This window comes from Dromaius novaehollandiae, chromosome 18 (genome assembly GCF_036370855.1).
Source record: "Dromaius novaehollandiae isolate bDroNov1 chromosome 18, bDroNov1.hap1, whole genome shotgun sequence".
Classification (NCBI taxonomy): Eukaryota; Metazoa; Chordata; class Aves; order Casuariiformes; family Dromaiidae; genus Dromaius; species Dromaius novaehollandiae.
Window position 1 is genome coordinate 8,778,001 of NC_088115.1, and position 14,152 is coordinate 8,792,152.

A 14,152-nucleotide genomic window follows, 5' to 3' on the forward strand; every position below is an offset into this window, starting at 1 on the left:
AAAGGACTAGCTTTGGGGCAGTCTTGTATTTAAAATATTGGCAGCATCACTGGACTGCAAAATGCTGAGATCTCTCAATACAGGTTTGAGCTGAATTGCTGAATATTCAAGTATGAGCAGGTTTAAGATAGTCTTGCAGTGGTGTATTCAAAACTTTCCTTGAGTGATTATTTATCATTTAGTAATGATTCATAGTCATATTTGCTGACTGGGAAGGATGCCTTTATCTACAAGGGACCTTGGTGAGACAGAATTTCCCATGCAGACTTTGTTGGCAAAGAAGTTTCTTTTTAAAATAAAATATTTCAAATTGTGTTCTGTAGTGTTCAAATTGTTTTCCACAAAATAAATAGGACTTTTTAATGAGTGCTTTTTTATGGTAAAATATTTCAAACTCCTTAAGGCAGTGTCCTTATTCTCATCCTTCAGAGCTGTACAACTGTATGCATGTTTGGAATATGCATATGTCCATTCTCTTCCATCCATTTTAAGCAACATCCTGCTTACATGTTGTTCACATGTACTGGATTTTGTTATAACTTTGCTGCTTTCCAGTGTGCCTCAAGTGTTAAGAAGTAATAAATGTCTACATTCACAATCCTTTGCTCTACTAAGTCCTCTTTCATACTTTTGCTGCCTGATTTTTACTGTTGCTGATGTCTGTGAACAATGCAATTGTGTATGCAGTGATCTGAGAAAACTGCAGCCATGTACTTCCTGTTGTCTTATCACATGCAGATTTGTTGCCCACTGGAATATTGCCAAGTCAATGGCTGGATATTACCAAGAATCTGGCAGAGCTGGGAGAGATGGGAAGCCATCCTGCTGCCGCCTCTATTACTCTAGGACTGACCGAGATCAAGTCAGCTTCCTGATCAAGAAAGAGCTCTCTAAAATCCAGGTAGGATCTGCAGAATAGTATCCACCAGCCTGTGTATGCTGGCTTTGCTCAGATCTGGTTTGCCTGTTGCCTGTGGTAATGTCTGAATATGCAAAGATGAAATGATTATTTTCTGGAGCTGTAGGTATAGCTATCAGCTCTGGATCTGTCTGTAGCCCTGTTTCAAGGGATAGCAGAAGAGAGCAAAGCAGGGGGGGGGAAAGGGCTGCCAGACCCAGCTCCAGCCCTATTAGAGAAGCATGGGCAAGCAGAAGCGATCTGAGCAGAAACACAGAGCAGAGAAAGGGTGGTGTCTGTACCTCTGCTGCATTGCTCAGCAGGGTTAGATTTGGTGTCACTGGAGATGCTGTATCTGTTTGTATTTGAATTGAAGACCATAGTTATCATCCCTCTCTAATTCCAGGAAAAAAAAGGCTCCTTGAAAGAGTCTGACAAAGCTGTGATGACAGCCTTTGATGCCATAGTCAGCTTCTGCGAGGAGCTGGGGTAAGTACATTTCTCTCAAACACTGTTTAATGTTGGGGAAACAATGTCCTTCCCCTCCAAGGCACTGTGATGGCTGAGATCTTTCTGTGACTGCATGACTAGGAAAAAGAAAATAGTGAATGAATCACCTGATACTTTTTGTGTTGACTGAGGAAAGTGTCACTTAGACATGTCTTACTCACTCCCACCTTTGAGCTAACTGAGATATTGGTCTCGGAGTCTGATAAGTAACATGTTGACGTTAAACTATGATTTCTCTGGCTATGAATTTTAATGTATTTTATCTGTGGTGGATTGACTTCATTCCAGTTGCCTCTGTTTTGACTCTTTCCTCCTTTGCCACATCTCCTGTAAGGAGACAGACAGACAGGCTAAAGACCATCACCATAGGGTGGAAGCATTTAGCTTTAATGTTTCTCTAAATCTCAGGGGCTCCAGTCTGCAAAATACTAGGTATCCTTGATTCTCACTGATCTCAGAAGGAGCTGATGGTGCTTAGAAGCTTTCAGAAACAGGCTCAAATTATGGATATGCCCAATGTAAATGCAGACTAGCATCTGCAATGTGTTATTCAGATTTAGTTCATGATTTGTAAGCTGTAATTGTGCCGATTGCTAGGCTATGCTGGATGAGACATCAAAGCTATAATTTTGCCAGTAACAGAGCAGTGTGTGTTCACTAAGTGAAAACAGTCAACACTAGTCATCTTGCTTTCAGGTCTGCATTTAGTTTCATCCTTCATAGAAATGTCTAAGGCAACTTTTTCAGGGTCAACGTGGCATGTGTTTCTTTTCTGATGCCTCGGTGAACATATTCTCTCTTTCCGGTCATGTTTGGAAAACAAATCCTGTTTCTACAGGGTTGTTCTGTAAGAGTCTTACTTGTGCTGCAGTATGGCACAATGTTCAGTAGTGCTGGGTCATCTGAAGCAACGCCTTTTTGTCCAAAGATAAGGCGATTTGAGAAAGTAGTATAGCAGGATGCATCCTGCTATAAGAGCTTGATCCACTTAGGTAAAATCTAAGCAGCTCTGCTCTGCTCCTTCTGTTGCATGTCACCTACTCACAGCAAGAATGGCCAGATGGCTGCTTGTCTGGGTTTTGTATAACATGAGAGGCATCTGTGTCTATTGGGTTAGATGCTGATCCTGGAAACTTCTCAATATCTGTTTTTCCTGGGTCCTCACACAGGTTGTCAATAAAGTCAGTTGTGATAGTGTTGTCTTAGACTAGACGCTTGCGCTGTGAAAGCTGTGTTGGATCAACAAACTAACCTTGCATAAGCCAGTAGTTACAGGACACGCCAGGGTGGCATCCCAGTGAAGGCATGGGTTAGGATCCATGTAACCATCTTACAGCATCTCCCATTTCATATATAATAAAAAAAAAAACCTGATTATTATTTGAAGTAAGGACCTTCACTGGAACTGAGCTGCAGTAGTGAGGCAATGCCTGAGAGAGGACAGAGAGAAAAACAGATTCTCCTTTGCTCAGATTAATAGAGGAGGAAATAGTATTTCACTGAGTACATAAGAGAAAGATTCCTGCTTCTTGCCCTGCTACTGTGAGGGATGCTCACTGGCCTAATAAACTCGAATGTCTGCTCCTCTCTCTTCCCTCTCCCAGCTTGGTACCTTCTAACATGCCACAAGTCATCCCAGGGTAGCATATTACAGCTGTGTTGTCTGGCTTTGTCTCTTCCTTGTTCTAATTGTACAGGAGACTAAGATGCTCTTTAAACCTAGAACTCCAATCTTGCAAGGTTCTAAATAAGAACAAATAAAGACAGACTTGTATTCCGATAGGCAAGTTTTTGCATGGTATATTTAGGCTATTGCCCAAGCATGACAGGAGAATAATTGTACGAGCTGCTTTTGGAGAACAGACATTCAGACAGAAAGGTCAAGCTGAGCTTTTGCTGGAGAGTCTCCTGTTGCCTTCTTGTGAGGCAGAAGAAAACATGAAACTGCAGCAGCTGAAGGCATCTTCCTCAAATTTAGGTGATGGCTGACCATTTATCATCTCTACCTTGTGGTTTTGCTTGAAAGATGAAAGTCAGTCAGAGACTCTAGTATTTGGCGAGTCATGCAGCTCCTGAGTATGATTGCTGTATGTATTGCATTTGCTGTGGATTTGCAGAATAACCCACTAGCACTAGTATATGGCTCTCGATGCAGGAAAGCTGCATGGGGAGAAATAACAATCCAGGGGCAGAAGATGAGAAAGATTTCTATGAACAACACAGTCGGATTGTATCTGCGCTGACTCTCCCCTGGCTGCAAAGCTCCGAGTACTGCGCTCAGCCCCACTGTTTATGCACCGCTCCGCCTGTGCTTTGGAGATGAGCAGCACCCAAAGATGCCAGCAAATAAGAGGAAAACAATGAAGACGAGACAGAAGGCACCAATCACCACTAGCCCCCCAAGAGCCCAGTCACTCGTTAAAATCCGTTTCTCCAGGTCTTCCAGAACTGAGGATGCCTCTTGTACTGATGACATGCTGGCTTCCACCCTGCCAGAGTTAGACAAGAATAACATCAGATGTTGATGTATCCTCTCTGTGCCCTGAGCAGAAACAGCCACAGTCCCTAAACCAATATATGCACATGTCTTTTGTGCCTGCAGGCATCCCTGTTCCAAAAGGTAGAGTCACTCTTCACAGAATCTGGAGCATAAACCAGAAGGAAGATAGCTGAGGCCTTCTTAGCAGTCAGATCTACAGAGAAGTAAAGCAGAAATCTTCCAGCCTTCCAAGATTTTGGTAGCTGAGATTTATTTTTAATAATTGAGTGTATCACCCAGCATGTTCATCATGAACCCTTCATCACTGGGAACTGCACAGCATACACATGAGACAGGTATTCAGTGGGAAAACCTGGCTGATAGCCATGGAAAGATCTCTAAAAATGAAAGTTGGGCACTCTTATGAATTCTTAAATCCAGGAATAATTAAAACTGGGATTTCAGTGGGTTCTACACACTTGCTCTTTCACTGATACTTTGCATAATGACCCAGCTGTCTGCTTTCTAAAGAACATCCAGAATCTCTTTGGAAACAGCTTGTGGTTTTACTAAAACTTCCTTGCTAGATGCTTCTCAAATGAAAGGAAGAATAGATTATTTCTTGCACTCTCACTCAAGTATTACTGTACAGGCCTAATACAGGAAGATATATTCATTATTTCAAAATATTTAGGCTGATTCACTGCTTCTTACATCCACATCCTTACTATCATATGAAAGGAGAGGATTAGCTGTGCAAAGTGTTTCACCCTCACCAAGTCACCTTTGACTAGGAGTACAAGCTCACACTTCAGTTTCCTGGAACTTTTGTTTATTTCTAAGCAGCCAAAATACTCAGTTAATGCTTTGGTTTTTGGAATGATGGCAGATCCCCTTGGCCAGTCCTTAACCAACAAGTATATAGGACAAGGAGGCTGTTCCAGATAGCTCCCTTTTCCTTTAAAAAGGAGGCAGCCTAGATAGAAAAGCCTCAATATTAGCTCTGCAGACCCAGAGGCAGAAACCCTGTGTGACTGTACACCCCAGAAAGTTCCTCTCTCTCCCCTGACTATAGTTAGCCTCCTGAAATAAGAGAGTTGTATACAGTCTTATAAATACCTGAAGCTGTTGTGCTTGTAGCGTGTGCTTCTTCTGGTGCCTCCTCTGCACCCACTCCAAGAGGTCTTGGCCTGTAGTAAGGACCCCCTCACTGCACCCAGAGACTTGCAGAGTAAGTGTGGAAATTGCCTGTTTGTACTGCAGTAAATGATTAACAGCTGGCTTTCTTGCAAAGGTGTGGCTAATCTAATCAAAGGCCTTGAGCCTACTTAAAAAGGCTTAATTTACCTATGATTTAAACATTTCTTCTTCTCCATTGCCTGTATTCATGCATGCATCTATTCCAACCAAGCCTTCCTAGTGCCTGTAAAGGCCCACTGCATCCTCTAAATAATATTATATCTAAATAATATCTAAAAAATATTACAGCCTGTGGTGGCAAGAAGCGGGCTTTGTTCCCTGGGTCCTGGCCATATCTGAACTGCAAGCTCAGTTAAGAGACTGGCATTTCTAAAATGAAACTGTGAACAAGACTGCCCTCTAGACTAAACTTCATCATGACCATTTAGATAGATCAGTTCATTACAGAGCTTTGCACTGCTGTTAGCTGCAATAAAATGGACTCACTGTTGCTTTCTTAACTGAGGAAGATCAGAGGGAAGGTGCTGCAAATAAAAAGCTCCTGGAGAGAGGTGTATATATGGGTGGGGGGAGGAGAGTGCGATGCGTGTGTGTAAAAGAAAACTGTCACAAGCCAAGTAGATCACTTTGAAACCAGAAGGATGATGTTACTGAGTGGAAGCTATTCCATAAAGCTTTAAATGCTTCTGCTGGAGAGGCTGGCTTCAAGGTTCACTGTGAGTTTCTCATGGAAAGAAACTATTTCACTAGACATATTGTCATACTGAAGTAACTATCTCCTTGCAGATACTTCCAGGCTCACTCCAACTTTTACAGTGTGTACAGAAATTGCTGTGTTTGGAGAAGTCTTACCTTCATCTGTGCTCTTCTGAATCTTTCTCTCCTTTTTAAAATAGAGAAGATTCGGCCTCACTAGTGCTCGGGGTGTTCCAAGTCCCTTTCTGTGCATAACGGGTGAAGCCAAAAAGACCTAAGGCTTGTGTGAGTGGTGTGCAGGGACTCAGACTGTCTCGCATTTTTTCCAGTCAACAGAAACTGAAGAACTGCAATAAACTGAATGGAGATTTGCTGGGCATCTTGCAGGCCAACCTGATCTTTTGCATGCAAGAAGTTGGCAGACCCCAATGCAGCCAAACACTTATGCATATGCATCAAGTATGTGAATAGTCCTACTGAGTATAACAGCATGAAATGCTAAGCAGAGTATCAGTGAGGTCTAGGCAAGTGTGTGGAAACCAGCCTAGGGAACCCCTGCTCTGCAGAGTTGCATGGTTGGTGGCTGCTCCTCTGCTCCAGAAAGGCACCTGCATTCTTTAGAGACTTGCTTGATTTTTCTCCCCTTCTCTTTTCTAACTATGCTGTGTTTATCTTCTGCTTCTAATTCAGTAACTAACAGTGGTAGAGATAAGAGAGGAACCATTTCCTCTGTCCCTCTGCCTGATGTCTGTCACTGATTTAACTTGTAGCATGACCGGCAAGCCAAGTATTTGTGGCTTTTCATGTTGAGATAAGGCCTGGCAGCTCTGAGCTCGTTCCCAGTGACAGCAGCTTGTCAGGCGTTGATGCATTTCCAACCCACAGCACTTCCTTCTGACTCTGTTAGCACAGGCCCATTCCATGCTGCTGAAACATTTCTCAGTGGGATCCTGTTAATTCCTGTAGCTGGCATGTCTAGCACAAGCTAGGGAAGAAAGTAAGCTCTGTTCTTTCTCAGGTCTCGTGATAGAATTAAGAAACAAAAAGGTCTGTTAAATTGAACGCATCTCCTGCAAAAGAGGGGTTCAGAGACATCCTGTCACCTTGATTGTCACTTGTCTGTAAATGAAATGAGAAAAGAACATGTCTGACAGAGAGGTTATAGTGTGATGCATCTCTGAATGTTGTTTAGAGTAAACTGATGACACACTTGAGCTTATCCTACCCTAACATGTTTGTTGGGAGTGAAAGCTTTGGGATGGCATAACAAAAGCCAGTGCTTTGTTAGTCTGTGCACGCAGTAGCTCTGGGGTTCTTCCTTTTATTGGCAATTGTCAAGTTGGGGCTCAAATCTTTGCTCTTTTAAGAGCATCCACATCTGCTGGAAACATTTTCTTTTTTTGATTTAAAAGTAATGTTGTTGGCTTTAGAAGGTTTTTTCCCTTAATTTTTAAACTATCCTCTGTGTTGCTGGCTGCAGATTTATACCAAAGTGCAGCTGTAAAAAAGTGCAAGATACCTACATCTAGTTTCTTTGAAAAAATTGAAGTGCAATATATACATGAGAAGTTACTGATACAATGTTCATTTTACTAATCCAGGTGCAGGCAGGCATCAGAAAGAAGAGGTTTCTTTACAAAGTTTTCTCTATGTTGCCCCTCTGAAGTGTGAAGAGTGTTTAAAAGCTCATTACTTAAAAACTTGATGATTCTGTTCTCTCTAGCTGGATGCTGGCTCTGTTATATACATGTGTAATCCCTTTGACTCTTCCAGGTTTAGCAATCTGACCACAAGGGTAGAAGATGGCTTATCTACAGGCGTGTAGATGATTGGTTTGAGACGTTTGGTTTCATGTTGTGGCATAACTATTTTGGGCTGAAAAAATGCCAGTGGCTTACAGAATAGGTGCAGTACGATATTCTTCCTAACCCTAACTGTCCCAGGCATGAAAGTCATTCCCTGTGCTGTAGCCTTGTACATACATAAATCCCTTTCTGAAGTTCACCAGAATACAAACCAAACATACACAGTGGCTGCAGCATGGAAAAGGGATTTATTTGCACTTGTTAACTTCAGCTGTGCAGCCCGTTCTGCTTTGTCACAGTGCCAACTGTCAGCTGCTGCATATATACCCTGAAGTGACACTCACCATACTGTATGTCACTTCTGTGAAATGCCTTGGTGTATGCGAATAAACACACCTTAAGCATAATGCTTATGCCCACTAAAATAAACTGCACCCAGTGCAGGTAGTCAGGCACACAGGTCCCTCAAGCGAGGATGTAGATTTGTGCATCCCCTGCGACTCCCAGGCTCTGTAAGGGGCATTCACCTGCAATATGCAGAAAGAGCAGAACTCTTGAAGGATCTGAGTACCACATAGAGGATGGGTGGCAGAGAGCATGGTTAGTAGTAGAGCGATCAAATTAAACTGTAACATTTGTGAGTTTTCCCCTTTTGCCTTCGTCTTTCTGATTACAATTGATATTGCACATGATCTAATTGTTCTCTTTGGCAGTTTCACATCCTTGTAATAATGAGGAAAAGAAGCAGGGAGCATTTGTAACCAGCTGCACTCAGAGCCTCAGCTGGCATGTCAAGCTCAGAAGGTCCACGATTTGTTGTGTTTTCAGCAGACATCTCACCTAAACGTCTATGCTCTGCTGTGCACGGCTTTTGAGAGAGCAGGTTTGGGTTTCATCCCAGATGTGCTGAGCACGTGCACCTCCCAGTGATGTTAGTGGGTTTTGCTAGTGCCCAGCATCATCCTTTGGATTAATCACTTGTGAAGAGGGTAGGGGCTCTGCTTTGGTTTGTGGCTCCGTGGTCACAAAGGGAATCCTTGGCTGGCCCAGCTGTAGGGTTTTCACTGGGAAAGTGTGTTCTCTTGGTAGCATGTGTCTGTGCACCCCGCCTTACATCCCAGCTGAGGGAGACAGTGATGGCAAAGTAGCGTTACCTTTGTGGTCACACCATGGAGCCCAGCAGAAAGAATGAAATCCAGGCTGTGACTTCTGGTCCTCTGAGTCATATTCATTAATATTGTTATTGCCATATTCAATGAGTTAGTGTAGGCAGTCATTCCCAAGTGACTGAATCATGATGTCCATGCATGTCCTTGGTAGTAGGTCATGTCATCTCTTGTTACACCTCATGGATGGGCAGCTGGACGGACTTGGATCTTCCTACGTCTGTGGTCAGGACGTCCATTGCAGCTACAGCAGCTATAGCAGCAGCAGCTGCAGGCGATGATCATCATCACCAGAACAGTAACTGGAAAGGAAAGCAAAGGATATTGATTCCTGACATAGGGAGAATCACTGGAAAATTACCCTCTAAGTTGTAAAATGTCCTCTAAGTTGTTTGATGAACAGCAGAATTAACAAAGCCTGGTTTCTTGCTGATTTTCGCCCTGTGTCTCTTACCTTTCTCCTTCCAGGTTCCTCCCCTCTTGTATTAGTTATCCATTTAGCTGGACAAATGTCAGCACATGTCAGGCCTTAGTAGGAGCCATAGGTGTGTCGATTGGTTTGCTAGTGCAAGCGCTAGTGCAAGTGCAGTGCTCTCAGCTGGCTGCTCGTAATGGTTAAGAAGTCGTTATACAGTTATACTGACTTCCCCAATGTGGGGGCGCTGATTTGGATCTTTCCCCTCCACCCAGATGTCTCCTTTCATGGATACCTGGAAGGGATCAAAAGATATAAGTTCCTGTTGCTTTGTCAGACTTGGCTGAAATCAGCCAACAGGTTCCAAGATTCAGGACGGGCAGATAGGGCAGGCCCAGTGAAGAAGGGTTTAGGCAACTAATTTTAGATTTGTTTCCAGTGGTAAATAAATACATTAAGGAAATGGCAGAGGGAAATTCTTCTGCAACTGTAAAGAACAAATTACAATGACTGTTGCATTTATTTCTGGGCAAGTGGAAGAGTGTCTGTATGGGAAATTGCGTACGTTTATCTGTAGGCAATACAACAATAGTAAAAATATAGAATTTTAGTATTTATATATTTTGGATTGAAAGATTGCTTTCCAGACTGTGGGCCCAGAGTTCACCCATTACACACACAAAACTCCTATCATCGTTACTGAATATTTCATGATCATAAGAGCTATGTACCAAGCCACGTGGGCGCATATCTTTACCTGCCTTATGTGGCTGTTGTTTCTGGGATGAAATGCAACAACCAGGTAGAGCTGTGTGTCTGGAATGGATGGAGACTGGAGTCACCCCATAGTTGCATCAGAGAGGATTTGATTAGTCAAACTGGCATTTCTGTGGCAGTTCTATTTCTGAAGAGTGGGTGCAGTGTGCCCTTTAGTGCTGACAGGTATTCGTGACTGGGTTGGCTTTATTAGTTCTTCCGTATTTAGCTTGAGAAAATAGATACTTCGAGCACAGAGTTCTGCTTTTTAAAGCAGTGAGCTAACCTGTTGGTATTCTGTATTAGGTATAATGGTCAGGGTTGGGAGGGATATCTTAGTTTATCCGGAAGAGAAAAGGATGACATGTTTAATCCTTCAAAATGCGTAAGAGCACGTGCGCGCGCACCTGCGTGCATCTGCGTTCCTTAACAGTCTGCGGATGGGTTGCCAGGTAACCTGACCTGTGGGGAACCAGCCGTAGCCATGAAAAAAAAAGAAAGAAAGAAAAAAAAGCAGGTGTGCCTGTTTCTGAATTCCAGCCCGGGGAGGAGCGTCCGAGGTGGATGCACACCCTTCCTTCGGGCGCTGCGGCTGGGAGCAAACTGCACCTCTTGGAGGGGGAGCGCCTGCCTTCCTTCCTCCTCATTTCCCCATTGTTTGAACAAACTTCGTCCCCCCCTGGCCGAGCAGGTCTTTGTTGTTCCTTCCACGTCATCCCCACATGGCAGCAGGAGCGGTTTTGCCATTACCAGAGGCGAATAAATACACTCATTTGAAGCATACTGCTTCCACTGAACCAAGCACAGAAACGACACTGGAGTCCTCCACCTGAGTGTCTTTGCATGGCAGTGAGGTCCCCTAATGCCATTTGTCACAAACTATCTCCTCTGCCTCGAAACGTTGCAGCAACCTGGGGTTGGTTAAATATTGCTGTTTAAGATTTGAATAGAGGAGTTATGCTGCTGCCTGTCATATTCTACACATGTGTGGAGATGCGCACTGAACATTAAAACTGACTTAGAAATTAAGCTAGGCTTCAAAGCACGGTCTGAAAAACAACTGCTGACAACACAACCTATCAACAAGAGACCGAGAACAAGCTGCCCCTGTAAAAGAGAAGAGACGTTCTGACACCCCTCTGCCTCCACTGGCAAACTCACCAATAAACAGAAGAATCACGCAGAAGGACACAATCTCCACGGGGTCAGCCTTGGGCAGCTTCTGGAGCTTAAGGAGAAACTTCTCACCAATGCCTTGCATTTCCTTCAGAAAGCCTGCAGAAGACATTCTGGTTCAACCGCTTCAGGCTTTATGCTGTAGAAGGAAACAAATGGAGAGGGGATAAAGCTTTTCACGGACTAATGCTAGGAAGCTGCCAGCCTTCTTATAGAGCGCACTGGGGATCACAAGTAAAACAAGTTTATCTGGTCTCAGTCCTTGCTCCCAGTAGCTAAGGTGGAGGACTATTAACTGTCTATGCATTCTGGCACTGTTTACATTTCAAAATCTGGCTTTGAGAGTTGTTTTGACAGTTGCACTGTTACGCAAAGGCAAAAATATGGTATTTCTTCTAAAAGTACACCTATGTCAGCAAGCATGGAGTTAAAACTGGACAGTGGCTGCCCTTGGCTTTCCCCCAGTGAAAATAATTGATTTCTTTTCAATTGTGCTTCAGTTGTCTTCCAGAAAGCCATGCAATTGTAACTGAAATGGTGTTCCAAATACTGCATGCTGGTGGTACACAGGTTTCACTTGTTTTCTACTGAGTGACATACAGTAGATCCCTTCAAAGACTCTGTGGTTCCAGCTACAGAAAGCCCCTTCAAAAAATAAGGTGCTTACTTCAGCACCTTTTTACAATACCATTAAACTTGGACTTTATCAACCAGTCTTACTGACTGGTGATATTAAAAGCTAAAGTCTGTGTTTACTGGGGACAGCTGGATGATTTTCAGGTTTTTACAGAGGACTTTTATATGCTAAACTAAGTGTAGCTTCTTTATTTTTTTGTAGTCACTCTGTTCTAATGGAGTATTATGTAAATTGAACAGTGGATGTCCATCCATCGCTGCTGGTGATGAGCAAAGCAAAAGCCTCCGAGTCTGTCAGGGCCTCGCAGAGATAGATAGTCCTTCCTGCCCTGCCCAGTAATCTTACACTTTGTTTATTCTCAGAGAGAAGGATGATCAGGAACTATTGCTAATTGATATTATTAGTCTAGTCAAAGTTATATACCTCAGTTTTGCCACCAGTATTTGCTGTTCTTGCCCCCCCGTAAGCAAAATTTTGCAAGGCGTTGCAATGAATAAGTTTGCAGGAGAGCTACAGAAGTTAAAATTTTACTTCAGTCAGTAAGCGGAACAGAAGATTGTTGGGAAATATGCATAGTCTTGCCTAAAACAAGCTTTTGGACATGTGGATGGAATAAGGCTCTTAGGTCATTACATTTCCTAGCTTGTGCATGTTGTAATAGTCAGCACAGTTTTATGGGACTTAAACATTGCAATTTAATTTCCTTTTTTTGGTGATAACACAAAGGCAAAAGATCTGGACAGTGCTTCCAGAACAAGCCAGCTAGTTCGCTAGTGCACATCTGGTTTGGTTACTCAAACAAATGGATGCTTGGAGTTAGTTTTTCTAAACACACTGAGGACTGAGAGAGACCTTGGCTGTTTCTTTGCATGCTGGGCTTTCATACTACAGTGCCAAGTAAAATTACATTTTGTATGTTTATGCAATGCAGAAAGGGTTTTCTTTGTTCTTTTAAACCCAAGCTAAGGAATAAAAATCGGAACCAGCTGGCTTCGTAGGGATGGGGGTGGATGGAAAAGCTAGCCCCACAGAAAGACCTCTGTGCAACTTAGCAGGGAGGCATAGCTGTGGCCTTTTGCCCTGAAAAGGTCACTTTTGAGACTAGGGTTAAATAGTTCTTTCCGGATGATTGCCACACCCAAGCGAACTGCTCCAGAAATGGCTGCTCTTCTCTTTGCACAGTACTGTAGGACTTTGTGTCAGCAAGTTTCCAGCTTTGTTTCCATTATAAGAGATGGCAGTGCAGGCAGAGGTGAAGTGATTTGTGTTTTTTGCTCTTGGCTCCAAAAGAAAACCTTAAATATATATATATTTCTGGCTGTAGCATTCTGAAAATATTTCTTCCCCTTGGGGGTATTTCTGCCTGCCTGTAGCTCTCCTAGAAAGGAGTCTGCTCTGACTTTTCATACCATGCTTTAGAAGCAGCAAGTATAAGAACTAGACTTCTGAGGTTGGGTGTAAAACGTAAAATGCATGATCAGAATTGTCTAGCTCCATGTAGATTACCAGAGTGCCTGGTCTAAACCGATAGGAGCTTGTCTTGATTCTCTCTTCTCCGTAACGGACCTTCCTCTGCCCATGGTGCCTTATCTAAGTGAAGCAGTTTTTGTTCCAAAACTTGCAAGGAATGTTGCTTATTTACCTTGGTTTGAATTTACTCAGGGAGAAAGTTTGAACTGCGGTTGGTGGTGCAATCTCCGATCTGCCCGCGAGGGAGCAGATGCTTTTCCACCTGCCTGCGCTTCTGACTGCACGCTGCTCCCAAGGGCTCGCACTGCTTTGGGAGTTCTGCTCATGGAGTGTAGCAAAAGGGCGATGAATAAATCACTTCTCAAAAATACATATATATATATAAAAGCCCCCCAGGAAATCTATTTGCGTTCATGGAGTTTTGTAGCTTCCATTCTACTTGTGACTAAATTCTTTGCTCAGAACTCGTTTTGGTCGTGATCTTATTGCCATCAATTTCAGGAGAACCAAGATCTTACCCTAAAGATTAGCATGAGGGTAAGGCTAGTGCTGACTGTGCGACTAAAGGCAGATGCATGAGACAGCTTGTTTATCTCCCTCATCCACAACGCAACGGTAATGACATTACTTACAGATTTCACAGTGGAGTTGTAAGAAATAATCCATTTTTTTCATTATACTATGTTCAAGTAAGCTCCCAGTTGCCAACAGTAGTAGATGCCAGGTGGTGCAGGAGATCTGGATGAAGCAGTAGCTATAATAATGATTATTAAAATGGGAAATTCTTAAAATGATTTGAAACTTAGGTTAGGCTGTAGGTCTCAGCTGGCAGTTTATTTTCCAAGAGCCAGACTGCTGTTCTAGAGCCTTAGAACAGCCCCTGAGTTCTGTTGGAGACTCTGTGGCTCACAGGTCCTGTGGGGTTTGAAGCAAACCTAATTCTC

General features: G+C 43.2%; 1 protein-coding gene across 1 annotated transcript in view; it reads left to right on the forward strand.

Annotated features, from left to right (window-relative positions):
• Positions 1-14,152, forward strand: part of RECQL5 (RecQ like helicase 5) — a 41,043-nt gene that overhangs the window by 7,254 nt on the left and 19,637 nt on the right. Inside the window, exons 7-8 of the mRNA XM_026098887.2 lie at positions 739-901; positions 1,305-1,387. Of these exons, the coding sequence (XP_025954672.2) occupies positions 739-901; positions 1,305-1,387 (246 nt within the window). The remainder of the gene's footprint in view (positions 1-738; positions 902-1,304; positions 1,388-14,152) is intronic.